Genomic DNA, 26854 nt, shown 5'->3' on the forward strand with positions numbered 1-26854 from the left:
AGCTTCTTCCTCACTGTGCAGAAGACACATGCATCAGATTCGCTTTCCACACTAGGTGTTGGAGAGAGAGGGTAAAGGACTCACTGTCCAGACCAATAGTTCACCCAAGAACACAGGAACAGCAGCTTTGGTCTTTGCTCCACTAACTTGCTCTCTGGGGCTACTTCTACCACCAGCAAAAGGCAGCAGGTGCAAAGCAAAGTCTGCAAAAGACCACTTACCAACACGTGAATACGTCTACCAGACCCCATCATCTCTGGGCAAGCAGCACCGTCAATGTGCCCTTTACACACTTCCATGCTAATGCTGCTGTTTAGACTTTTGGAGTCTGAAAGGCTTCAGGGCTGCATCCAAGATGAGTATTTTGCATCGTACCACCACTCCTGGCCAAGCTGCAGGATTTTTGCTTCATGCACAAATCGAAGGGAAGAACACGAAATGTAACAGTGCTGGTAAGTTCCTGAACTCACTGGCCCTCAGTTATCTATCTCCTACAAAGGTCAAAAGGATCACAGGATCCCTTCCAGCCCCCTCTGTGCAGTCAAATCTTCATTTTACCTCAAGAAAACTGAGATCACAGGAGCCTCCAGAAATTGATAAAGCAATAGAAGAGGAAGGTATGGTTAGTCTTCAGAGACTTAACATTGTCTTAAATCCCATGTCACACAGAAGTAAGGGAGTAAGTAATTCTCTATTTTTCCATGTCACCAAAAATCAAGAGGGAAAAAACCACACAGAACTGCCACATGTGTTAAATCCATAACTTAAAGCATTTTAATAAAAACAAAGCAAAAGACATTTCATAATCCATCCACTGGCACAATGTATAAAATCTTTTAAATAACAACTTTAATATTAGTCACAAAATACAGCATGTTGTATAAAAATAGCTGTATGCACACTGCTAAAAGATAATGTAAAACCGCTCTGAATAGGCCATGCAAAGACACTCAGCTTTGACCTTTCAATTTCCAAGGGCATGTTGGATTTGCTACTTTATTCCTTCTCCTTCTGCTCAGGATGGTTTTGTGCTGGCACATGGGGGCCGCCTCCTCCTCCCCCTCTCCACCCTGCACGCAATGCCCTGGCAAAGGGTTTCAGAAATGGCCAGCAAGTTTAAGGTGCATCATGTTGGGCATCTTAGCAGCCCAGTTTTCACAGCTTATGTTTCAGAAAGTGCTCAACATCCATGTCCTTCTCCATGGACACCTCACCTTGGTCACCCAAAATCTTCAGCTTTTCAGCCAGTACCCTTCCAAATTACTCCTGACCTCTGGTGCACCACAGTACTAAAACTGGAAGCTAAAATCTAGACACCCAGCCTGAGATCACTGCAGGTGGCAGAATGCAACAGCTGCAGCACCATTTTTGTATAGATGTACCTCTGCATTTGATAATCCTAAATTATTCAGACACCAAAATTCACTGAAGTCTGTCCATTCACATTAAGAACTTCAGGTAACACACACAAAAGCACTTGGAGAAATACAAGTTTACAGAAAGGAACGTATAACTGAGGATAGCATTAATATATAAAAAAAACCCTGGATACTAAACAGAAACTGTTACATAAACAGTCTGTTATACTGTGGCTATCAGACTTAAGACTGTAACTGCCAGAGAAGGGGACATACTGGACACAAAAAAAAAAACAATAAAAAGCGAGATTATACAGAGTACATTTTAGTTAAGAACAAAAAGGTGTCAGATAAGAAATAACACACCTCCAGCTTTCATCCTACATACTGACACACAAACTAGCAATAGGATTAAAAAAGCAACCCGGTCCTCTTCATCCCTACAAGCCTGAGTGATCCTTGCACCTTTACAGTACCATCCTCACAGCCTAAGCCCAGCGAAGACAACAGAGACAGATCCACCCAGTCATCACCTTCATTTCCTGAGTCTACAGAAAGAGACAAGGGCACTGTTGGTTGAAAACAGTCCCTGCTGCTGACACTAGCAGCAGCACCTCGCAAGATGTACCATCAAGGAGAGCAGCCATAGGCAGGGAGAGGCTTGATGCTCTGCTGGGCAAAGCAAGAAAGTTGTTTTTTTCTGATGTTTTCAAGTTTGCATTTTAAAGCATACTCTTCTAAGAAGAAAATAAGGAAAGCTTAGTGATTTATCACCTCAAATAATACAGCAGCAAACCCATCTTCTCCAGTTTAAGAGGATCAGTTAAATTATCTTAATGCACCAAACCTGACAGGCAAAAAACATTCCCATAAAAAGCTGTCCCCTTAAAGTTACAAGTCACATCACAAGAGCAAGCTTCTAATCAAAGTGTCAGAAGCAGAGAAGCTTTTATCAGTGCTGAAAATCCAAATAAGAACACAGGCTGATCTTGCCAATCCATAGCAGGAAAGAAGTTTAAAAGGCTTTATGGGGAACTGGCTGAAAGTCACTGGTTTTGGTGGCGTGTGTCATTGCTCTGCGCTTGGCGAGGCGGGACTTGGACGGTGGAGAAAGCTTCATGGAGCACACAGCATGGGCAACGTTCTCCTGCTCTGCGCTGAGTTCATTCTCATGCTGAGACAACTGGCGGTTAAGGGCTATAGCCTCAGCAGCAAAAAGCGTCAGGTCTTTTGTGCTACTGTTCCTTTCAAGGGAAAAGGAGAAAGCAGTTACAACATGCACAAAGAGTCACTTCACCTGGTTACCCTCATGGCAGAGTATCTTCTTCCACGAAGTTTTATTTCTCCTATCAAAACATCAACACAGCAGGCAAAATGACCAGTTAATATTTGCATCTCTTCTCATTGCAAGGACCAGCAATACGTAACAAAAACACTCTGGGATTTTGGAAAGAGCCGCAGTTCTAGTCCTCGTTCTGCCAAGTATATCTGATGTAAACCCGGGAAGTCACCTGAGATGCCATGCTTAATTTCTACATGTTATAAAAGGATGGGCATATGGGGCAATACTGCTGTCTTCAGAGAACTGCAATCCCACTATAATTGCACATCTGGCTTAAGGAAATACATTTCTGATGGGAAGAACCACCTGGAGTTGTCAGTGGCAGACATGGAAATAGAAACAGAGATATGTGACTCGGGCTCTCTGGCATACAGATCTGCCATCAAATCACTTCAAATGAGGCTTGCCCGGCTCACAGTTAAATTGATACTGTGATTACCTCCAACTACAGTGGAAGTCAGATCCACGTGTATATGATGATTATTCACCCATCAGAAAGTGGTGTCTTTGGGTAATGCACGCCTTTATGCCTTTTTTCCCCTCCTGGGCAGCAAACTGCCAAAACCATTATTTCTTGTCTAAGATTAGCACTGCACCACAGGAATCCTCTCCAATGCCTTTCCCGCAAACAAGAAAGATTAGATCATAAAGAAAAATCAGAGCTTTAATATTTCTGATGTTCTTGATGAAATTAGTGCTGCACATTTATGAAGTTCCACTCTCCACCAGGGATCTTACCCCCAATTTGTCATCTCCTATCTCTCCCCATTCTTTCAGTAATGATTCTTGGCCAAGTTTACAGACATTTAAAAAAAAAAATATTACCTTTGAAGAACTTGAGGGGTAGGTAATCCCCTTTCAGGAGCCTGCTAGAAGAAGCAGTTAAGAAAAGTTAGTTACACATTAGCAGCTGGGAACCAAGCCTTCCCAAGAGCGATAAACAGGCGATTCCTCCAAATCTTTACAACTAACGGATAGTGCATATAAACTAATTCATTGTGGGTTTCCAAATCACTGTTGGTTTACAAATCACATTTCATAATCTGTCTCCCCTCACAAGAAGATACCACAGTTTGCAGGTATAAGGCTAAAGCTTTGGAAGCTCTCCAGAAGGTCTATCCCTTCTTTCCTGAACTGGGAACTAAAGCAAAAGAGGACACTGCTGTTCTTTTAAAACCCTATCTACCAGCATTCTGCCTTACTGTATTAAAGAGTAACATGATTCATGTACTGCAGTGCTTGGTATTCACAAGAAAGCCATTTAAAATGCATAAAGCAACAATTAAAAACCAAACAATCAAGCAAAAAAACCAACCAAACACTTAAAGCTTGACAGACTCATCCAAATATTTAGCACACAGAGCTCCAGAAAGAATAAAGTCACTGTGTATCGTTTAATTAATCAAGATAAGAGCAGTAAAACATGCAACGATGCTATTAAAAGTTCAGAGACAGGGAACAGCTTGTTCGTCACTTTGAAAGAAGAATAACCCTTAAAAAAAAAAATAAAAGGGTATACATACTCCTTGAACCCATGAATGTTGCAAAACTTGAGCAGCACTAAGTCGTTCTTTGGCGTCGCAAACGAGCAACTTTGAGATGAGATCTTTGGCCTCAGAGGATATATGCGACCAGTCCTTGTCAGGAAATTCATACTTGCCTTCCTGAATGCTCTCAAAAAGCTTGTTCTAGTAAAGGAAAGTGTCTTTAATTTAAATAGCAACTAGAACGCAATGGAAGACTTCTCAGGTGGGATTCTTCTCACTCAGTTTTATCCACCTTGTGTGGTGGGTGACAACTGAAACCATCCAGTCTCCTTATGGAGTAATAGAGAGTGACAGGCAGCTCCAGAGAGTGATTCAGCACATCCTAAGACAGACATGATACACTGTCTGCTCAAAACACCTCCCCCTCCATCCTCCCTGTAACAGTGCAGCCAATATACTCAGTTTTTAGAAAGAATAAATTCAGACTGCGCATGGAGACTCTCCTGAGGCTCAACTTATCTGAGGAATTGTGGTGACTACCATAAACCAGATCAAGAATTACAGAATAGAGAAGGATTGTGGGATAGGGAAGAGGATATAACTCGTTGGGTTACAGACACAGCTCTTCACTGCTGGCATTACGACAAGTCTTACACCCTAAGTTCATGGGGCAAACTACACTATCCCACATATGCCCATTCTCCCACTCATGCACATTCACCTGGCAAACTCTGCAGACCTCTCCTCTGTCCCAGCCACAGTCTGTGCCACAGTTGCCCACAAAAGGGGGGTAACCACTGAGCATGATGTACAGGATCACTCCCAGGCTCCAAAGATCACACCGCTTATCGTAGAACGTGGCCTCCTCCATGAAGACTTCGACCACTTCGGGTGCCATGTACTCTGCAGACCCACACTAGGAAACCGAATTCAAGCAAGTTTTCAAAGGGAGGGTCAAATCAAAACAAGACTCAGATTTATCATTCTCCTCTCTTTATAGTAGGCAGCTTGGTCTAAAAGCAGAATCAGTCATCAGGGACTACTGAAGTTTACTACTTGCTTTCACTGCAGGTCTCATTTTGTTAAGCCAAATCACAACTGCTGCATCCCTCAAAGGTTAAATGGAGTTGCCAAGAGCTTTGAAACATTTTGTAAGCATACTGCACAAGATAAAATTAACACATTTCAGGTTTAAGGACTACAGAGACCTAACAGAAAGCAAGAGTTCATACTGTTCTTTAGCAGAATCATAAACTGTTCCATACGAATCTATGATCCTTTATACAGGCACAAAATATTAATTTACGTATTTCCAGTTGTTAGATCTTATCCATTAGTTACTAGCCTTTTAGAAAGTGAGCAAGTATATCATGGGAGGTGATTTCTATAACAGACTTCCATAAAACTGTCAGATTTTTCTTCCACAGTAATGCCAAAAGCATAGCACTGTGGTTTTTCAAACTAATGTGTATTATAAAGCCACACACTGATTACAGAACTTGCATTCCCCTTAGCTTACGGGTCTTAGCTACAGAACCCAAACATCGGGAAATGAACACAAAACTAAGGTTCAAACTAAGTCCATAAGCACACAAAAAACCTCCATGAAAAGCTTCCTCATTTGATGGAGTAAGAGATGAACAGGATCAATGTGTTACTTTCTGGCCAACAGGAGAATTAACATGGTGAGCTTCTGTGCTTTTGTATATATGTTCTATGACTGGGAAACCAAGACAGTTTTTATCACATATATACCCACTTTAAACGAACTATACACCACTGGGTGTAGTTGCAGTAAGCCCTTTGGAAACTCTCCTCTGGAGATAAGAAAAATTGTTTTATGGTAGAAGAGAAAAAGCAGAAAGCCACAGTAGGTCTCTTACTGGTGTTGTTAATTCAGGAGTAGTTATTGGAGTACACGCACTGTTCAGCTTCACCCCACTACCAAGATCAAAGTCACATATTTTTACTGGTGATACCTAAAACCAAGGACAAAACAGTTAAGAGGTCCAGAAGACTGGGATTAATGCAATATGTATGAATACAGCACCACATGGAAAACCCCAGGACAGAACAAGTTGTACTAGCAGCAGGACTAGTGAAACCCAGTCACTTACAGCTATATTCCACTCTTTGCATTTGCCTCCTCTGCCCCAGTTGCTCCCATGCTGCCAGCATCTGACCCTATTACATTATTTTTTTATTTGGCTAGGCAAGAGCCAGTACACGTCTGGGCAGTTTGGGAACTATACGTCTCGTGACTAGCTGGCCTGTAAATGTTGCTTGTCCATCTGGGTACTGCCTCAGAACAGATGAGGTGCTACGTTGTAATTGCTATGCCCTCTGTAAGAACAGTTGGCTTTTTATCTCTTAGCCAGATGCTTACATTTTTACAGCTCAAAGAAGAATTTAGTCTCTTTCAGGCTTCAGTGCTGTTAAATTTAGTTGAAGTTCACTAGTGGGTTCAAAAGTTTTCAAGAAGAGAAGAAACATAACATGAGGATTGTTTTTGGAAACCAAGTTAAAAAAATACACTTCAGGTTAAGAGACCAGAGTAGCACCTTTTCTGGAGATTCGCACAGGATGTTTTCAGGCTTCAGGTCCCTGTGAGCAATACCTAAACAAGAGTACAAATGTTCATTAGGGAATATACTCTCCTGTTTTATTTCTCATTACTTCTCTATTAGAAGGTGGCCTAGGAAATATTCTAGGCCTGAGTTTGCTACACAATCCCCCCTTAATGATACTGCAAATAATTGCAAAGTGTATTTGTTAAAAGTCACTGTTGCATCCTGCTATACCTTTATCATCCTTTTATGTACATGAGAGTCAGTCAAGCAAATAAGAACCTGCTAACACTGGAACTTTTTGGCTTAGCCCAAATTAATTATGTTAATTAAAACCAGCTTATTAAGATGACTGACCTGTAGGAAAGTTTACTTGTGTACACAGTTTACTCAAAAGATTTTTGTGCCTTCTACAGTAAGGTCCTTCTTTCCAGATGGATCAACTGGTGGTTCGCTGAACTCCTACCAGCACAGACAATACCTGAGACACTCTGCCCAAAAAACCCCCTGAGTTCCCAGATGAAAATATCATCCTTTTAATGGTGAGGTACGTACTCATTGCTAAAGTAAAAGAAAAATTAAAGGGTTTGGTTGGAGATGCAGAAGAAAAGCTAAAGGAGAACAACCAAAGGGCTTCTTCATTCATTCAACTGCTATCGGAATAGGCAAATCCAACAGGGAAGCATAAAGTTATCTATCTGTGCAATTCACATGCAAGGGTGGTTCTGCGTTGTCAAAGCAGTTCTTCAAATGCCTAAACACACAATTTCTGGAATTTCACCATTTAATATGATCAAACTTAATGGGAAGGCAAAAAATGAGAAGCAAAAAATCAAATCAAATGAGCAACTTAGCTGTAATTTAACTGCACTCTAGCCTTGCTTAAAAAAAAATTACACTCCAAACACACTTGATACCACTTCAGAGTACAAGAAAGAAAAATATCCCACCAAATTCTAGGTCAGGGAGCTTCTAATGACTTTTCTTCAGCACACACCACAAGACATGACTTAAAATACAACATTAACAGCATAGCATCGATCTCAAGGAATCAGAACTTTCACAATCATGCAGTTCACGTTGCTTATGCATGGAAGATGGCATAATGAATCTGTCAAGATGGCCCATGCTGACATTTACAGCAAGGCTGACAAAACTCCCAACAGTTGGCTTGGCTTGCAATTTGAAACCCAACAGCACTTTTTTGTATTATTGTTTGAATTAAAATGTCTGATTATATAACATTTTATTTTCCAGTTGCACACAGCGCTGAGGAAACAACTGCCTTTAAACACTCCTCCAGTGGATATTACCAATAAAGCACAGATATCCCAAGTGGGCGTAAGGCAGTATTATCATCCAGCTGAGTTCTAAACTACTCCTGGCAAAAGAATTAGTTGTCCTGATTCAATTTATTTTTTTTTAAAGCATCTAGCTATAGCACTTCACCAGTAAGCTGTGCAATAAAAATGCTTTAATTTCCTGTTTACTTTAGTGTTCTGTATGCTACTTACTAATTATTTTAATGTCACACGAAAGAACCATAAAGAGGACAATAAAATGAAAGGAGATGTTGTTGCAGCCAATTGTGCAAGCCATGTCCCCACGTTCTAAGGCCATTTTAATGAATCACTCCCCTCTTGTTTGGGGAAAGGAGAATTAAAACTAAAAGCTGAAAGAGAACTACAGAAATACATTAGCTGAGTCAATATTAAACTTCCTTGAACAGTGTTCCTAGACTTTCAGCTGTTAAGCAACCTACTATAGCCCTAACATGTCAAGGAAGTATTTCTCCGCATGTTCAGCCCAAGTTTCCTGTTCCTTATTCACCCTGTTTCCCAAAGTCAAAATCTTCTAAACACAGGTATTCAAAGAGTACATTCTCTGCAGGTTTAAAGTTGAGTTATCACATAGACAGGCTATGAAGATTACAAAAAATCTTAATCCAAACTAAGTTTGTTTCCACATTCAAATTAACTTCTTATAACATAGTCACAACATGTGACAAGATCCATATTCCTCAGGTTTACCACTTTATTCCCTATGCATTGCTATGCTTTTCTTTTTAATGGGTTCAACCTATCGAGGTACCAATGCTGTAATTCCAACTCAAGCATATAAGCAGTACCGTTGACTTACAAGTAAAACCTACAATTAAACATTTATTGAACTGGGGCCAGTACTAAACAACTTAGACAGCAAATGTAGATCTGCTGAGATCTAGCTGGCTAATCAGGATGGCAAAATAAGTGGAGAGAAAAATTTATCAAACTAAATAATCAATAAACATAGCCTCCAATTACATGCCATTCTATTCAGAGGTAGTCACTGTAACATTAACTGAAGCTGCTTAATCTATGCAAGACCAGATAATTATGACATAGGAAAGATTTTAAAGGTATCTATCACATTCAACATGCACGTACGCTCTGGGATGACCATAATGCACACAGATATTTTGAAATGAAACAGAAGTACTCCCAACTAGAAAAAGCAGCAAGAAAACATTTTAACATAAAAGAACTCTCTACAAACAGAACTGACTTTAAATCTGAGCAAATTCCAAATGAAATTAATACACCTTCAAACAACGACTATGGTTCACTTGTAGGTCTCTCAACCCAACAGTGGGGGTCTAAATGTAGAGACCAAAAGCTACAACAGAGGCCCTGTAACCAGCAGAAATTCTGGATAAATACAGAAAAGCATCTCTGTAGACCTGAAAGAGGAGGAAATTAAAAAGAGTATTAGGTCCCTTTTGAGTAACCTTTACGTGGTGCTCAAGTAACAAGAACAAGCAAACAGATTCAACCCTAATGTTAATTCTCCCTGGATGCTGACTTAATTTTTTGTCAAAAGTCTATACCATCTTAACACAGCTGATTACTTAAACTACCACATTATGAAAATAATATTATAGAGGAAAACAGCACAAGTCATCTGGCATTGCTGTACATAGAAATGCTAGCAAAGGCTGACTACTTACAGATAAGATGTGCTCCATAACCTAAGTGTACAATATCAACTAGTAAAGATGGAGACAGCCTTCTCTTACCTTTTGTATGAAGAAAATCCAGAGCAGAGGCAATATCTCTCACCACTTTGCTAGCTTCTCGTTCATTGAAGTGCTTCCGCTTTTGTATATGGGCCAGAATTGAACCTGTCAGAGTAACAGGTGAAAGGGAAAACCTTAGTATGAATGCTGCCTGGGCTGAGAAAAGGCTTTGTCAATACAAGGATAAAAAGGCAATAGCCACTACTAGTCTGCCATAAAGGAAGAACCGATCTCAGTGTGAACACGGCCAGAAGTAATTTAGGAGAGTTATTTGCAACTAATAGTCTGTCCTAGTATGTTTACATGGCAGAAACTGAAGTATCACAGTCCCATGTTTTTTTATGAAAAGAGCCTCAGAAAATAATGATGAGCTAGTACCAAGTATCATGAATCCATAATCTCATTTCTTGTATTTTGTAACAGCCTTTCACAGCAGGCAACTTCCAGGGACCAAACAGGGGAATGACTAAGCAGAAAAAGGTACAACTGAGCAGCTTCAATACTTAAGCATGCTAGAACATAATTTTTCAAACACTGCAGCCCTCTAGTTTAAGCACAGCATGAGGGGCAATCACTTTTTACTGCCCCAGCACTGACTGGTCTGTTTTCCACACACTGTGAACAGTGGAAACTTACTAATAGCACTAGTAGAACTCAAACATCATCTAAGGATGTACATAGCACTTCAGCAAAACCCACCCGCCGCCAGGTCACAGGTGGCCATGCTCGAACTAACACTCCTCATTTTGTGTAACGTGGCAATTGAGACTCTGCACTGAAAGTCAAGTATACACGTTTTTTTGTCTCAACACCATCAAAATAAGAAGACATTCTACTTTTAAATACACATTAAAATTCCCACTGACATCAAGGTAAGGCTCATATGCTGACTTAAGGCAAAATTTGCCCAGGGACATGAAATCTGACAAAAGACCTCTCAAATATGAACATACTGAAGGACTGGTATCTTGCATGCAAAGCTCCACTGGTATCCCTTTAACAAAGGATAAAGGGAGGTTTGATTCCTTATCTTCTTTAAGTGAATTCCATCAATCTTCTCAGAAGATTAAAAATGTCTTAAAAAAAAAATATTAACGTAGTTCACAGAGATCCAAGCCCACTAAATAGCCTTACTACTGTCTTTCATTTTCTTACTCTAAGAGGTATGTTTATAAAAGCAATCAGGCAGAGAAATTCAAGAAGTAACTGCCATTTGTTATTAGTCTCCAATACAGTAAACATTTTAAATCTCAGGTGATTAAATTTTTATTCTTCAGTTCTAGGTGTGGAAGGAAACCTCCCGTTCTCTATTGTGGTAATTCCTATTCTTATACTATCAAAGCTGCTGCCACTCCTCCACAGCAAGGATTCAGAGAGGAAACCAGAAAGACAGTCAAAAAGAAGAAAGATGGACAAAAGACTCTTTGGATATGCTTTGATATGACAAAAGACTCTTCAGATATGCACAGATATGCTGTGTCAGATGGGTGGAGGAAAGCCACTTTGGACCAGGCTATCAGATTTCAAACACAGGTTTTCCTTGCCAAAAACACTTTCTAGTTTGCTACAGATTTCTTAAGGGCACTGAGTTCAAAGGGTTTTCCTGGTATAGTTGTTCTTTACATTTTTTGAAAGTAATACCAGTTCTTGAATGTTTCTATCCCTGTGGAAAAGACCCCAGATTTTGCAGGAAACAATACTAAGCCACCTGAAGTGCTCATTTCACCCAGCAGGTTTATTTCAGATTACCCTTCTGAATAGAGCTGATGTTCCAAACTCTCTCAGATAAGAATTATATCAATATCAATGAAAACATACTCTACAGACTTTATATTCAGCCCATGCAGAGGAATCCCACAAACAGAAAGAATAGCAGGGCACTCCTGCCAGTTGTTACCACCTCTTTAGTATTCAACAGAGAGAAAGCATCATATAGCACCTCCCAAAATGCATTTCAGAGAGAAAAAAAGAAAGTGGAAAGGTCTCCTAAATCATGCAAGTTCAGTATAATAAGATGGATTTTAACGTTTTCAGTTATAAAATGTTGTCAGGCAAGGATGTTAAATGGCTTCTGCATATCTTGGTGAACTGAACCCAGCTAAAATGGGAGCACAGCTCCTTCAGTTACCACAGCTACACAAAGGCAAAGCTGTAAATGGAAAGCCCAAGTTATGCCCCAACATTGTAGGCAACATCAGTATCTAAGACTACAGTTACTGAAGTAAACCTTGCATTGAAGATTAATGTTCTCGTTCTTGCCACCCATGCTGCTTACACCAGAATCTGTAGTGCATCAGAAGCTGGTCTGATGCTAATTCCCATTATTTCTTTCTTCAAACCCACATACCTAACACTACAAATGCTGAAATTTTTCAAAGAGAAAACCAGTCTCAGCCCTAGTTGACCACTGTAAAAACACTAAGAGAGGGAAGAAGTTGTAGCATTATTATCCTCTCAGCAGCTGTGCAGGTACACTGACAACCATAGTCCTACAGTCAGAGGAAAGGGTTAACTAATGGAAGAATGTGAAGATGGGAAAATAGACAAATGCAGATTCATCCCAGTTGAGCCCTATTTGAGCTAATTTGTGAGAGAAGTCTGTGCATTAAGAGGAACAGTGTTAGAGGAAACCACAATGAAATGATGCACTAATTTTAAGGGAAGGTAAACAAAAGCTTTTACTCAAGAAAAAAAACCCATGTCCTTCTCTTTTTTTAAAAACTTCTGCATCTATACTGAACGAATTTGCTTTTCTTGCCCATATGGTTTGCTACTGAAAGCCTTCTTGACCAGTGACAATAGATGATGTTCTAGGGACAGAAGTATACTCCTTCACAAACTCAGTTTTTCTTTGAAGGGTGGGCCATACTTTTAACTCATGGTTTTGCACAGTCATGCAATTAATGGATACTGTAACTATGCTCAATGCAGAAAAATGTGAGAAAGTCCACAAAGCACTTGATGTAGCCTTCTCACTCCCCAGGTGAGTGTTAAATGCTAGAGACCAGTGACCGCACATGCTCACTTGATTGGCCCTCAAACAGCCAAAAGCAGACTGCTCCACAATTACAGCAACCTGAGGCAGAAGCGAGATGGTTTTTTGCAACAGTACTCCATGAGTTTCAGGAAACTAAGTCAATCCTACATCAAGGGAAAATGCTACCAAAGTATATAGATGCTGTACTAAGATTGTGCATAATATCTGACATACTGTGTGTCTCCCCTTGCCTGAAGGTACTGTGACCTACTAACTATATTCTAAAGCTCTTACTTTAACAGAGCTGACATTTCCATCACTTAACTACAGAAAGGGATTTCAAATGCATGACCAGACCCACCAATATTCAGGAATAACCATACTTCAAGCTTTGTATATTAGTTCCTCTACTACTTCTTTGTCTTAAAATTCTCAAGCATTTAAAGTAAGGTCTTCATTTTCTACTTTAAAACACTGAGACAAACAGGACCAAGGCAATTCAATGAACAAAGGCACAGTTACTGCACAGTACCTCCTCGCAGCTTCTCAAAGACAAGGTAGTATCTTGTGTCGTCTTCAAAAAATTCTATCAACTCCAAAATGTTCCTTAAAAAAAAAAAAAAAAAAAAAAAAGAGAGAGAGAGGAAATAGAAGAGACAGGCATAGAGTGTAAACAGAGCCATGAAGAGTTTCAGCATGGATAATCAGGAAGTGCCAGAAGTAACCAAAAATAAAAGTTCTAATTAAACAAGTTGCTTTGGTTGCCTATGGCATTAGAACTACATTTCCAACTCACACTGAAATTTAAGCAGAAGAAACAGGCCAAACACCAAAATCAGACAGGATTGTGAAAGAGTTCCGCCACTGCTCAACTGACAGGAAGATAACTAGTAATAGGTTGTATTTAATAATTTAGAACATTGCATTTGTGCTGAAGGCAAGAACAACAACAAACTAAATTGGCATTCTTTCTCTCTGGAAATCACAAGGCAGAACACACAGTGCTTGAAGGAGACAGGCATCTGTCACCATGACATTAAATCCAGCGCCTTAGTTACCATTTTTAGACTAACTAACTCCTGTTTAGCTAGTGTACAGTCTTTGCAGCACAAACGCCCCATGTTGCCTTGAGAATGTCAAACGTGTAAGTCAGATTCTTCTATACTTGCAGTACACACAAAATCCAAATTCTGCATGTGGTGATGACAGCTTGACTTTTTCATCAGTTATTTACTGAATGACCATATGCTTTTAACCACACACAGAACAAAAACATAACCTGCTTCTCTACAGCACAACTTAAGGCCATGAGTTTGGTAAACAAGTTTGGTTTTAAATTATCTTGAAGTGTTGTACTAAAAATTTGTAAAAAAAGGCTCAATATAAGCTGCACAACTGCAGTATAGATAACAGCTGTTGTATACATTCTAGATTAACAGACATCTAAAGGAGTAGTTTCAGAATTGGCTTAAATTCATCACAGAGCATGCTGCCACTGGCTGTGTAGCCTCTCCCTCCTTTTCAGACACAAGTAGCAGCTTTAAAGTTGCTTCATCCTGTGGCTTCGTGAAGTCAGCACACATCCAAATGAAAACTAAATTAGCTTTTGGCTGACCTAAGGGTTCCAGTGCAAAAGCAGGAAGGCTGACACAAAGAGGAGGACAAACCACACATTAAGGAAAGGAATGGCAAGTCTGTTCCTTTCAGCAGCAGCTGGTATCAGGTCAGCTTTTGCTGATGGTGAAATCACAAGGGAGAGCGTCAAAAAGTTCATTACCCATTCAGACAAAAGCCATGCATCACTGAAGCACATTCGGGCTACAGTGAGCCAGTTGCTAATTGAGTTATATGACTTTTAATTTGTAAATATTTCTCTAAACTTCACAGGTAAGAGAAGGGAAAATTCTTATTTCGAATAGGTCAAGTCTAAAGTTCCACTGGTTTAAGGAGAATACTGCAAAGCTCCTAACTTACTCACACATAAGAGGCTTAAAAATTTGAAAAATATTCAAGATACTTTAAATAAATAAAACAAACACAAGACTCTGTACTTACTTGTTACCCTGACACTGGTACAGTGTTTCTATTTCACGGAAAACTCGACTCCGACTATGCCCAGCATTTTTTTCAATGATCTGTGGAAAGAGTTAGAGCTCATATTTGAAAAATTACTGCAGGAATTGTGCATGTGGCTCTGGAATTAAGTAACTGATCTAAAGTTAGAATCTCAGGCATGCCCACCAGACAGAAACACTCCACCTTTCTTTGTTTAATTTATCATCCATCATTCATTTACAGTGCCAGCAGAGCTCTGGAAGGCATTCAAATGACAAGAGAAATAAGTACAGGAAGATAAGAAAGCAACTAAATCCACATGTTAAACAGTCACTGACCTGATACCACAAGCTTTTTCTTGCATCATTCTAATTCTGCAATGTGCAGAAAAGGATATCCTTTTGAGTTCTAACAAAAATAGATTTGAGTCACATCAGACACCAAACAGTCAAAAAGAAGTAAAAAGTACTAAATTCACCACAAAAAGAGTTTGGTTGATAGTATAAACTTCATGGAGACCCAATAATAGGACCCAATGTATTAAAGAAAACATACATTCAATCTCAGAGCCCTTCTGTACTGCCATCAGAATTGACCTTCCTTCACACACTCCGCAGGCTGAAAGACAAGGACAGGGGCTTTCCACAGAGGCTGAGACTGAACAATTGCTACGTGAACTGAAAGCTCATGCCATTACCCTAAATACTACCAACATCTGTATCCAGTATCGGTTTCTCATTTTTACAGCCAGAGTTCTCTGGTACAGAATGGCCAACCATTCACCAGTACTACATGACACTTGGTATCGAATCACATCTAATTCATAATGTAGTGGTTTGTTTATTCCAGACTTTCAACAATTCTACAAAGTACACACAAAATTACGGAATCTATAGGACTAGACTTTTAAAGGGATTTAAAATTTTCTGCCTATGGTTTCTCCAAAAGAATCAAGCATAAAGCTTTCTTGTTGCTATTATTTGTGTTTGTAATTAAATGGGGGACTTGGGATAACCACAGATCTGTAAACGGGCCCTAACACTTAATATTATGATATTACAGAAGATTCACCTCCATCAAAAAATAAGACATAGCTTTACATGAACTAATGGCAGTAACTAATGCTCTCTGAACTTGGAGCAGCATTCTCAAAAGCTTGCATTATTTGGTAGGCCGTGCTAGGTAATGACTCAGTCTCCTTCATAAGAAGAGCTAAAAACTGGTAGGACCAAAATCAAATCAGGACATGAGAGGAAAGAGAGATCTTGCTCTGAGATCTAACCATCACACAGTCATTTACTATTTGTGAATTCTATCTGCAGCTGATAACACCAGCTCACTCCGGAGGCACAATACTTAAGACAACAGATATCTCAATGGTTATAAAGCAGGCTCACTTCAAGCATCAAAAATTTTCTAAAAGGTTTTGCTATTACCCACTCTATTACAGGTTTTCACTGAGATACTAGGAGGGAGAAGACATGTTACAGACAGAAGTGATGCTGCTTTTATTCTACACTTACTTTTACTGCATATTCTTTCCCAGTTTGGAGGCTGACAGCACCCTGAACTTTGGCATACGCTCCCTCACCAAGAAGCTCAGCAGTCAGCTTGTACAAGTCTGCCAAAGAAATCCAGCAGAAAGGACACATTAGCCAAAGCATTTCAGTGAACAACATCAAGACAAGCTATTTATCTGATGAGCATCCCTCATATGACAGCAACTGAAAAAATTCCCTTGGTAATGAAGACAGAAAACAGATTTATGCAGTATTAAAGTAGATATGCCAGCCTTAATTATGCCTCATTTTTCACTTCCCCTCTTCCAAGTACCAGGAAAATTTAAAGCAGACTTCATTCCAGCATCAAAATTACAAGTTTGTTCATACAATAAACATATCTCAGCAATTGCTATGACCTCATCCACCTTCCCTGTCTTCATGTAAAACTCGGAACCAATTTTTTCACGTAGAAAACATTCCACTCCTTGATCAGAAAATGGCTACCATAAAACACTATCTCTGCAAGTAGATTTTATAATTGAAACTTGAATGTTTAAACCTAGAAGACTGCTACCTCTTGATTTGCAACGTACCTGACAATGCTACTTGCCCACTAATAAGTTTTATACTGGTCAGCTTTGTTGGCACTGAACTGTATTTTACCTTCAGTGCTTCGCAGTATTTGTTCTCACATCTATTCAATCAAAACATTTTGATATCAACACTGTTCCTACTAAAAAAAAAAACCAACCACCAAAACACCAAACCCGATTATAAATAGGACTTAGATTTCAGCACCAAGATTAAAAAAAGAGACTGAAGACCAAAATACGGGGGATAAAGAAAAACAGAAACGTTAACTTAGAAAGTTTGCCAAAAAGCACTGTTTAGATAAGAAAACTGAGAACAGCAGAGGGAATACAGACCATTACAATTAAAAGCTTAGAAGTTGCCACCAACCTTCAAACTTCCCAGGGACATGATCTGTGGCTCTGGTTCTTTTTTTCTTTTTCCTTTTCCCACTGTCTGCTATGGGGAGAGGCTGACTGCTGACCATCTCTGTGTGGCAGAACATAAAGGTGCCTTTAACACGTAAGCAATTACTTTAGGAGAAAATGAAAGTGATCTTATGTGTTTATGTTCTTAAGCTATCCAAAAGTTTCTCTCCTTGTCTTCATCACAGGCTGCCACCTCTCCCCCAAATATCAGAGGAAACCTAAAAAGACAATTTGGGTGCTAATTAACAGCTGTGGGGAGGTTTGATAAACAAATGTAAAAACAGAAGAAAATAACTATGCATCTATACTGAATCCTCCTCTCACAGCACAGTAAGGCAAAGCATGGGAACAACCTTGTCAACAACCACCATGAGCTACCCACAACATAATGCATGCCCTGATGCAAGACAGGATTTACAGCCCTCACAAGTGCACTGTTCTTTGAGCTATTCTACTGTTTTACAAGTAGATTTTTTTCAAGTCAGTTTAAGAAAATGAGATTCCAAAACAGGAGGAAGGTGTTGGGAAGTTTCAAACAACCTGGTGAAACAAAGCAACCACAAGTGTTAACAGGTCAAAGAAGCCATCTAGGCCAGTTTATGCTGCCAAAAGGCCAGAAAAAAACCCACATCTCAGAACCATGATGTGCCTTTCTAAACCACAGAGTAGTGGATAACTTATGCTCCAAAACAAGCAGTGTTTATGGCATTTAGATATTGTTTTCTGCATTACTAGCTGCAGATATTACAAGAGCTTAGTCAGAGATAACAATTCACTGATGCGAGAGAATATGGCAGAAAAAGAAAAAACACCCACGTATTCTTATGGAAAGCCTAAATAAAAACATTGCCATACACTTTCTCTGCCAGAGGCTGCTTCATACAGCTAACCTATCTCCAAAAAGGTTAAATGATTCCACACTATACTCACTATTCTCCACACCACCAGTCACATCCTGCCAAGTTGGCCCTAACAGTTAAAAATCACAGCTCACAGTCTTTAAGGCAGTAGCAAAGAACTGCTAAGACATTTTACAGCCAGGAGGATTTCTAAGTAAATTCACAATTAAAGACCTTGTACTACAGAAAAAAATAAATCCCTAGAAATAGCGTAATTATGAGAACACTGGTAATGAAAGAAGAGCAAGCCCTAAAATGATAACGGCAACTTTTCTAGCAGTTCTCCTTTAACAGAGAGCCTTTGTGAATAGCAGTTTTTCCACCTTTCGCTGTTTGTAAAGTACTCTCAAAACATAGGAGAGACTCGGAAGCAGAAAATATTACACAACAATCTACCAATACATGAAATACTTTTTCTTTGCTTCATTGTATTTTTCTTGCCAACATCTGTCAGTAATAACTATTACAAGTGTCACTTAGAGCTCACACCTTATCTGAAAATTTAAGACAAGTGCTGTTTTGAAAGCCCTTTCTCTTTAACAACTTACTGAAACACTTAAAAATGTATCACTCAAAGCCTTAAGACAATAGTAAATCCTCATTTTCAAGTCTTAAGCAGAATGTGTTAAATCATCCCAATGGATGACATATGCAAGTTCTTAAATACAGTAAGAAACACAAAAGCATACATTTTACTAACTTCTGAAGCAACAGCTTCTTTTCAAATCAAACTGACACACATACAGTTTTGAATTTTAACATAAAGAGAGGGCCAGCCTTTGACAGCAAGTTCCAGCTCGCTCTGATTTCAATTCAGCCTGCATTACTCAGAATTGAGATTGAAATGACACATATGAAGCTGCTCAGAAATAGAGCTGGTCTGCTTGAAGGAGGTGCTTGATTTCCAAAAGGTGTCAAACAAGTCATTTTAATGACCTGACCTTTTGCAAGTCAACAAGTCATACCTAGACAGGTTCTATTCCATTTCAAATATTACACAGTTTCAGAGCTTGTAACTGACTGAAAATTAGCAAAAAGACAGGAGATGAATCCTGCATCTTAGCACAGCTGACATTTCTTCACAACCATCTCCAGCACTCTACCAGTTGGTTATGATATTTACAGTCTGGTGTTTAATAACTCACTACATTATTTCAATTCCCTTTAGTCTGACTCAATTCCTAAATTACAGAGAACTGCTTCCTTGAAACCAGGAAGTTCACTAGTCATGTACACAGAAACCAAATTACTGAAAAGCTCATGTTTTCAACCTACAGTCCTGACCAAATTTGCTATCAGACAGGCATGAAGTGTTTGCTGTATTAGATTCTTATTACCCTTCTGGTCTGCTATTTCACATCGTGTAGTTTACTTCTGTCAACACAGCTTTTCCTTTAAAGGTATCACAGCTTCATTCTCATTATTCACTTTGTTATAATGAACTGGTACTTAAGTAACAGCTGGTATGACAAGAAAATATCTTTAGCTCAGCCAAATGCTTCAGAGGTTTTTCAAGCTTTCAAAGAAATGCTTGTGCTTGTGACCATATACCAGAGTTTCCAATGACACTGAAAGACAGTGTGCCTCAACCATCCAAGCAATGCTTAGGTGTGTTGCATACTGCAGGAATACCTCTGTGGGCTCTGAGGAAGCTCACCCTGCCAGACAGAAAGCTCAGAGACTAGATGAACTGCTCTGGAAGGAAATGGCCCCTGGACACATCAGGTCCAAGATGAACATCCAACTGTTGTTATTTTAAGGTCATTTTACAACATGGCCCATAGCGTTGAACCCCTGCTTCCACCAAACCAACTTGTCCACCCACTTTATAATCTATTCTGTCTGAGTGCAGCGAGCTGGGAGTAGAACATTAGTTGGTGTTCAGAGCAGATTAGCCAAACCTTTGATAAAGAGCACTTCTTACATCCCTCTTGACCATAACAGTCAGACCATTCTCTAAAGAACTACTGTCTGACTAGCAGTCTGACAAGAGCTGAAGAAACAGGGAACAGTTCAAATTCTGATCTGTCCTTCTCCTCCAGTCAAGTTAGGATTATTGCTCACAGGATAACGTAACCCAGCAAAATCCATACTGCAAGCAAAAAGAGAGCAGGTTTCTGTTTTAGCTGCAATTTTGTTGAAGTCCTGTATTTTATTATCATTGTCATAATTCAGTGTTGAGGCAATATTTACAATACACATTATTCAGAGCCTGTGTGGGAAGGTATAGTTACAGCCTCTCTCTTTTGCGGTTGTGGCCTCTACAACTATCTTCAAAAGGATGAACAAAACCACTTATTGTAAAGACTTGCAAACAACGCCATGTGAAGAAGAAAAGGAACAATTACAAGTTTCAATTCATCCAGATCTTACATCACCTTTCATCTTGCCTCCTAACACTCCAAACATGCCAAAATCCACTATACCAATGTTAACTCCGCTCTCATTCTAATCTGCTTCCCAAAGGAAGGAAGAATATATTTAGAAAACACATGTACAGGAAGCACTTGGAGAACACAGTACAGATGCCTTTTTCTATTAAAAAGATACCTTTTTTGTGCGTTTGAATTCAATGGAAGAAAGCAGTATAAGCAGAGTCCAGGTACTACCCCCTGCTTCAAAACTGGGTCTTGCTTGAGACGAGTTGTTCTGCAGCTGGAAGGAAAAGGAACACAATCACATTCACATTCAGAAATCACACAAACATTACATACATTTGGGTAGTGCCCAGAGTCTCAAGAGATTGCAAGACCCTGTTGTGCTGAACTTCATGTAAGCACACAGCAAGAGCACATCTGCCCTGGTTTCAGCCGGGATAGAGTTACTTGTCTTCCTAGTAGTTGGTATAGTGCTATGTTTTTGAGCTAGGTATGAGAATAGTGTTGATAATACAATGATGTTTTCAGTTGTTGCTAAGTAATGTTTAATCTAAAGTCAAGGATTTTTTCAGCTTCTGATGCCCAGCCAGCAAGAAGGCTGGAGGGGCACAAGAGGTTGGGAGGGGACACAGCCAGGACAGCTGACCCAAATTGGCCCAAGGAATATTCCATACGATGCGATGCCATGCCCAGCATATAAACTGGGGGAGTGGGGGTGGGGGGATCACCGCTCGGGGACTAACTGGGCATCGATCGGCAGGTGGTGAGCAATTGCACCGTGCATCATTTGTACATTCCAATCCTTTTATTACTACTGTTGTCATTTTATTAGTGTTACCATTATTAGTTTCTTCTTTTCTGTTCTATTAAACCATTCTTATCTCAACCCACAAGTTTTACTTCTTTTCACGATTTTTCTCCCCCATCCGACTGGGGGGGCGGGGGGGAAGTGAGTGAGCGGCTGCATGGTGCTTAGTTGTTGGCTGGGGTTAAACCACGACAACACCCCTGCATTAAAGGCTTTATAACTCTTAAGTACAGAATGCAAAACACAGTGTTATTTCCAGCGCTCCAGTCATTTCAACTGAAGAGGAGACCCCCTCGTTACAGTCTTGCAAAATCAGTGGAGGGATTTATGGTATTCATTAGTTCTTGTTATACTATTGGAGAACCATAACAAGTTTAGATACAAAATACAGAATTACTCTTAACAGACAAGAATTACCATACTCCTAACCTAGATCAACGCACTGCCAAGATAGAGCACCACAACTACAACCATAACAGCACCAAATTAAAGCATATCTTGAAATTGGTCTTGAAGGCAGCCAAACAGGCTCCAACAGAGCAGGAGCATCAGAAAGCATTTTCTACAGCTGAAAAATCTCCTGAGAACACGTACCACTAGTACTGAATCCATTCCTAGCAAGTGGCAAACAAGGCAATGATGTTCAGGTTACACCATCTGAAGAAAAAAAGAATCGGGAGCCTCAAATAAAGCCTTCTGTGGATTCACTGAGGATAGCCATGACCCGGAATTCAATAGATGAAACAAACTCGATGTGCTGGCACAGGATGTTTTCAGACCACTGAGGTGGTACCTGAACAGCTGCAATTACCAAAATATTACTGGCCCACAGATACTGCAAAAGCAAAGGCTTTTTATTCAGACGGAATAAAAGCATACTGAGGCCTCTGATGAAGCTTCTCTAACTGAGATTTAAAAATACTATTTTGACTAACTGAACAACAACAGGCAGACCAGTCTGCACCTTCCGAACAGCATCCAACTTCTCCGTCGATTTACACTTCTTTTCAAAGCCATTGTTTACTTGTTCAAACAGCTACCACCAGATTAAATAAAATAGTTAGGCATGAGTAAGTCCCTTGATTTCACAAGCGTGACATACCTGTGACTCTCAGACTTCAAATGTAAAAGTGTGTGCTCGAAACTCCAAAAAAAAAAAGTTAAGCCATTTTAAAGTTTCAGACATCCAGCGTTTTGGACAAAGAAACAAAACAGAACCAGACTTCCATCTCATTTTCCTCCCAACTCAGCTGCTCACATCATTCTCAGACCCTCCCTTCCTCAGCAACACTTTGATTCCTGTAGATGTGGCTCATAATGAAACAGGACTCACTCAGCAGGTGCTGATTCTGCCAAAACCTTCTGGCTGTGAGAAGCTCAGAATAACCAAAGCTACCTTTATAAAGCAACTACATAGTGATTAATTGTGCTTGTAACATTACACATCAAGAGAAACACAATTTGAAGAGGAAGGATGCCCAATTCTTTAGCACAGCCCTGTGTCAAATCCAGAGGCAGATTATTTTAATATTCTTACTTAATACAATACAGAATGAGTATTAACTTCAAATTGTGAGAAGTGAGTATTCTTACAGGTCATTCAGTGTTACAGTAGTTTGCCATAACTCATTCTTCGCTGTCAGTTACCTTCTCATCCCACCTACAAGAAAACTTATAGTATAATTTAATTAATTAATCTGAATTATCCTGAAGGAAGAGGAACTTAAAAACATTCCAACATCTTCCCAGTAACATACAGGAGCATTAACATTTTAAAATGAACACTTGAAAGTCCACAGGAAGCCCGAGCAATCTGATTTCATGAAAGAGCAAGTCTGAGAAAAATTATCAATTTTGCCTTATCACAGGCATTACTATAACACCTACATAGCGTAACAGCTGACACCATCCTTCTAAAATTCTTCAATCTGTAGAAAAGGTTACAGAAACCTTTTTCTTTACCTCCATACTTCTCCCTGTGATTCCCTTCTCTCACACTTCTAGAAGACCAGAGATACCTTATCTTCTGTGTATGCAAGTTGCAGAGTCTAACTTTTCGTACTCTCAGCTAGCCACTTCCTTTGCAAACTAAGCATGGGGTTTCTGAGGTTCTGAGTCAAACCCTCCAGCAATGGGTGGATCTTACTTTGCCGGATAGCACATAAAGTTGTTTCAAATAGATTCCTCCCATCCCAATTTATTACTTCACCATGATCACTACTGGGGAAGCAGGGAGAACCTTAATGGAGAGGAGAGTACACAGCACTCTTCCCTCTCCTGTTGGGAGAAAATAGCATATTTTAGCACACATGCTGTAGACATGAGATCTTCTGCTGAGGTCTGCCTATGTTTACATAGAAACACATGCGTTTCTTGAAAAGCGTTAGTTATCATTCAGAATGACAGCAAAAGAACTGTTATCATCCCCACTGGAAAGATAAAGGCAAACAAGACAAGCATGGTGACCTTGCTATGAGTTAACAAGTAAGGATAACAAATGAGACTGAAGGTGGCTTAAAAACACACAGTAATCTTTTTAATTTCTTGTTGTACGACAACCTGCCTCTGAGGCAGCCACATGGATGAAAGGACATAATAGGGTGTATTTCAGGGGGCTAACAAATAAATGTGAATGGTAAGACTTGTCAGGAACAACATGACACACACGCTGGTTATTCCACGAAAGACCACCTTCCCTCCTTCCACATACAGCAGTACAGCCAAACAAGACATTTAATGCTACTGACCACTGGCAGATGATTCATATTGAAGTTTCCATCGCAGTGCAGCAGGAACTGAGCTGCAAAATTATTTTAAACTCCACACCACACACATTCTAAATGAAAAAAGTCCTTGCAATAGTACTTTGACTCAACTGCTCAAAGCTTCTCTAACCCCTAGAGCACTTTTAAATAAAGGAGATACAAAGGCAAGTAAGTTACCAGGGCCACTTACTAAACATCTGTCTGATGGCATCAACAACTCTCGGAAGACTGTCTCTGCATTGCCAACTAGCTCCTCTAACCCCATTCAGCGCCCTTACTAGTTTTCAAGTCTAAACCAAAGAGAAAAACTTCTTAGAAGACAACTTTTAATTTCATGCAGATAGAAGATAAGCATTTCCTGCTCTGACTCCACACCCCACAAATGATCAGATAATGACATTTGTCACTGGAAAAAAAGCTACACAACATATTCCTATATTAGCAAGCAGCCTTGTTGGGAGAGGTCAATCTAATGTGTTTTTAAAGTTTGAAGCAAGACTGATTTTTCTGCCTGCTCCCTTCCTCTGTACTTTCAACTCTAAAATTAATAGTCCATGGCATTTCCACATTTGACGTCACATAAAATTTGTACCAGTGTTTTAACATTCGTTAGCAGGAAGGTACTGGAAGGTGAGCGGAAATTCCACGTGGCAGCAGTAAATACCTTTTTTGAAAGCATTAGAGAGTACTGATACAGCATTCATACCCTGAAATAATGTCATGATGGACAATGTTCAATGTCAAGAAACTTTCAGGCGTCCAAGGCACCCAAATCCACTTTACCTGGAAGGCTGCCAATACCAAAACCAATTACCTTTAGAACTGCAGTGGAAAAGGTTCAGCTCCACAAGTGTATTTTGCCTTGCTTCCATCCAGCACCTGGAAGGCATGAAGAGGAGCTCTGTTTTGAAAAAAATGCCAAACTGTAGTTCTTCAAAGTTATCAGAATATATGCCAATCCTTCCAAGCTAACTGTGGGGCATAAACTTGCATGATAAAGAGGCTTTTGTAAGCAGTAAGCTCATAAAAGGAAAAAAAATAAATCTAAACAAATCTGACACTTCACAAACAAGTGCCAGTGATGTCAGGGGAATAGGCTAATTTTTGGCTATCATATGTGCTGTTGAAGCCAGCAGCCGAGCTATCACCAGGACTGTACCGCTGCCTTGTCTTTGCTTCTCTTCCCTCTGAACTGCCTCAGAAGGTCACCCTGGTCAGGCTAACAGATACTGCAGAGGTAAAGTATAGATTAAATCTAGATGGATTTTCAGTGTTCCCGGGGGCTCATAGGTCTCATTGTTTTACGACAGATGAAAAATACAAGAACTAAAAGACTACTTGTGATCAAATCTAGGAACAGGTTCATTCGCCTTTGCCTGCTCCTCTTCCACTCCAGCAATATTCTTAATAGAGAGCAGCCGCCACAGGAGTTTATAGACTTACCACTCTCTATTAAAAAACGCACTATGCGTGAAGTACAGCAGTTTAAGCCTTCGGGGAAGAACCAAGCTCCAAGCGACAGCACCTCCCGGGTCCTTCGGAGAGGGCCCCCAGACCCGAAGCTGCCGGCCGGCGGGCTGGAGGCATTTCACCGCCTTCCAGCCGTCCCTTCGCCACCGCCACCACCCGCAGAAACCAGCGCTGCCGCCGCTCCCGCCCTTCAAGCGTTTACTCCTCCACACGCCCCGCGTCTCGGAGGAGCCCGGCCAAGCCCCGGGGAGAAGACCCCCCCCGCCCGCAGCCGGGGGAGCCCAGCGGCTTCTACGGGGACGGACCGCTCCCCCTCAGGGCTCGCCTCCCACACCTCCCCTTCAGCCGACCGAGGCGGGGAGGACCCCTCGCCGCCACCCCCCCCACAGCCCTGAGGGAGAGCCGCCGCCGTCCCCCCCCGCCCTCACCTCCATGGCGGCCGCCAGCGTCCCTGGGCGGGGGCGGCGCCGGGCCGCCCGCCCCCTGCTTCTACGTATGTGGAAGGCGGGGGAGCGCGCATGCGCGCAGCACCGCTCCGTGTGAGCACGCCCGGCAGTGGGCGCCCACCCACTGTGCGCATGCGCACGGGGAGAAGCTCCCCACAGCAGCCCCGGGGGTGAAGGGGGATGTTGTGGGGGGGGTCTTGTGGGCCGGGGTATTGCAGGTTGCGGTTTGTTCCTTCCCAGTAGAGGGGTATGCAGGTGAGCGTGTCCCCACTCGTGGCAGGAGGGCGCAGGGCCCCTCAGGGCAGGTGGGCCTCGCAGGGACCCTCTGCCGTAGCCTGAGGGTGAGAACCAGGTGGCCGCCATCTTGTATTGGTGCCCCCCCCCCATCCCTCGGCAGGGTTACCAGGAAGCGCTCGTGGGAGACCACAGGAATGAACAAAATTCAGCACATGCTGTTCAGATGTTACCTTCGCAGAAGAGACCCTAGTGAGTTAAAAAAGCCAGTAAGACGCTCGCCTCTGCCTGCACCAAGTGCTGTCTCTCACAAAACAGTTAGGGCACAGGAGGGGCGGTAACGATAACTTTCTAGAAGTCTCTTTATCCAGGAAAATTTGTCTCAGCTTCACAAGTTGATACTGTATATGTAATGCCAGCAACATAATGGGTATTTTGGACGCTCATTTCCTTGCCTGCTTTCTCTGCTTCCTGTGCTCCCCACCAGCATTTTGCATGAGCCGGTGATTTTTT

The 26854-nt window shown here is 40.8% G+C and overlaps 1 protein-coding gene across 9 annotated transcripts; it reads right to left on the reverse strand.

The window, feature by feature from the left end:
- Positions 1 to 747: 747 nt before the first annotated feature.
- MKNK1 (MAPK interacting serine/threonine kinase 1) lies at positions 748 to 26159 on the reverse strand. 9 transcript variants are annotated; one of them, XM_075037041.1, is made up of 14 exons: positions 26090 to 26159; positions 25006 to 25092; positions 20791 to 20895; positions 17304 to 17402; positions 16365 to 16462; positions 14842 to 14921; positions 13319 to 13392; positions 9810 to 9914; positions 6749 to 6804; positions 6071 to 6166; positions 4909 to 5103; positions 4224 to 4388; positions 3526 to 3569; positions 748 to 2602 (listed from the first exon to the last, which is right to left on the reverse strand). In XM_075037041.1, exons 4-14 carry the CDS (start codon positions 17398 to 17400, stop codon positions 2374 to 2376), a joined length of 1239 nt encoding a protein of 412 aa, XP_074893142.1. In that variant the 5' UTR covers positions 17401 to 17402; positions 20791 to 20895; positions 25006 to 25092; positions 26090 to 26159; the 3' UTR covers positions 748 to 2373. The 9 variants fall into 9 exon arrangements, with proteins under 9 accessions (XP_074893142.1, XP_074893137.1, XP_074893143.1 ...); XM_075037036.1 differs by having other exon boundaries at positions 17304 to 17559; XM_075037042.1 differs by having other exon boundaries at positions 25006 to 25070; positions 26090 to 26147.
- Positions 26160 to 26854: the final 695 nt, after the last annotated feature.

Source organism: Buteo buteo, chromosome 10 (genome assembly GCF_964188355.1).
Source record: "Buteo buteo chromosome 10, bButBut1.hap1.1, whole genome shotgun sequence".
Taxonomy (NCBI): Eukaryota; Metazoa; Chordata; class Aves; order Accipitriformes; family Accipitridae; genus Buteo; species Buteo buteo.

Excerpts from the sequence above, each read along its gene's own strand:
- MKNK1 (XM_075037036.1), bottom strand. The coding sequence starts at position 17,418 with ATGTTCTGCCACACAGAGATGGTCAGCAGTCAGCCTCTCCCCATAGCA. Across the intron at positions 16,463-17,303 it reads TGTCCCTGGGAAGTTTGAAG|ACTTGTACAAGCTGACTGCT; the intron begins GTTGGTGGCAAC and ends TTTCTTTGGCAG. Across the intron at positions 13,393-14,841 it reads TACCAGTGTCAGGGTAACAA|GAACATTTTGGAGTTGATAG; the intron begins GTAAGTACAGAG and ends TTTTTTTTTAAG.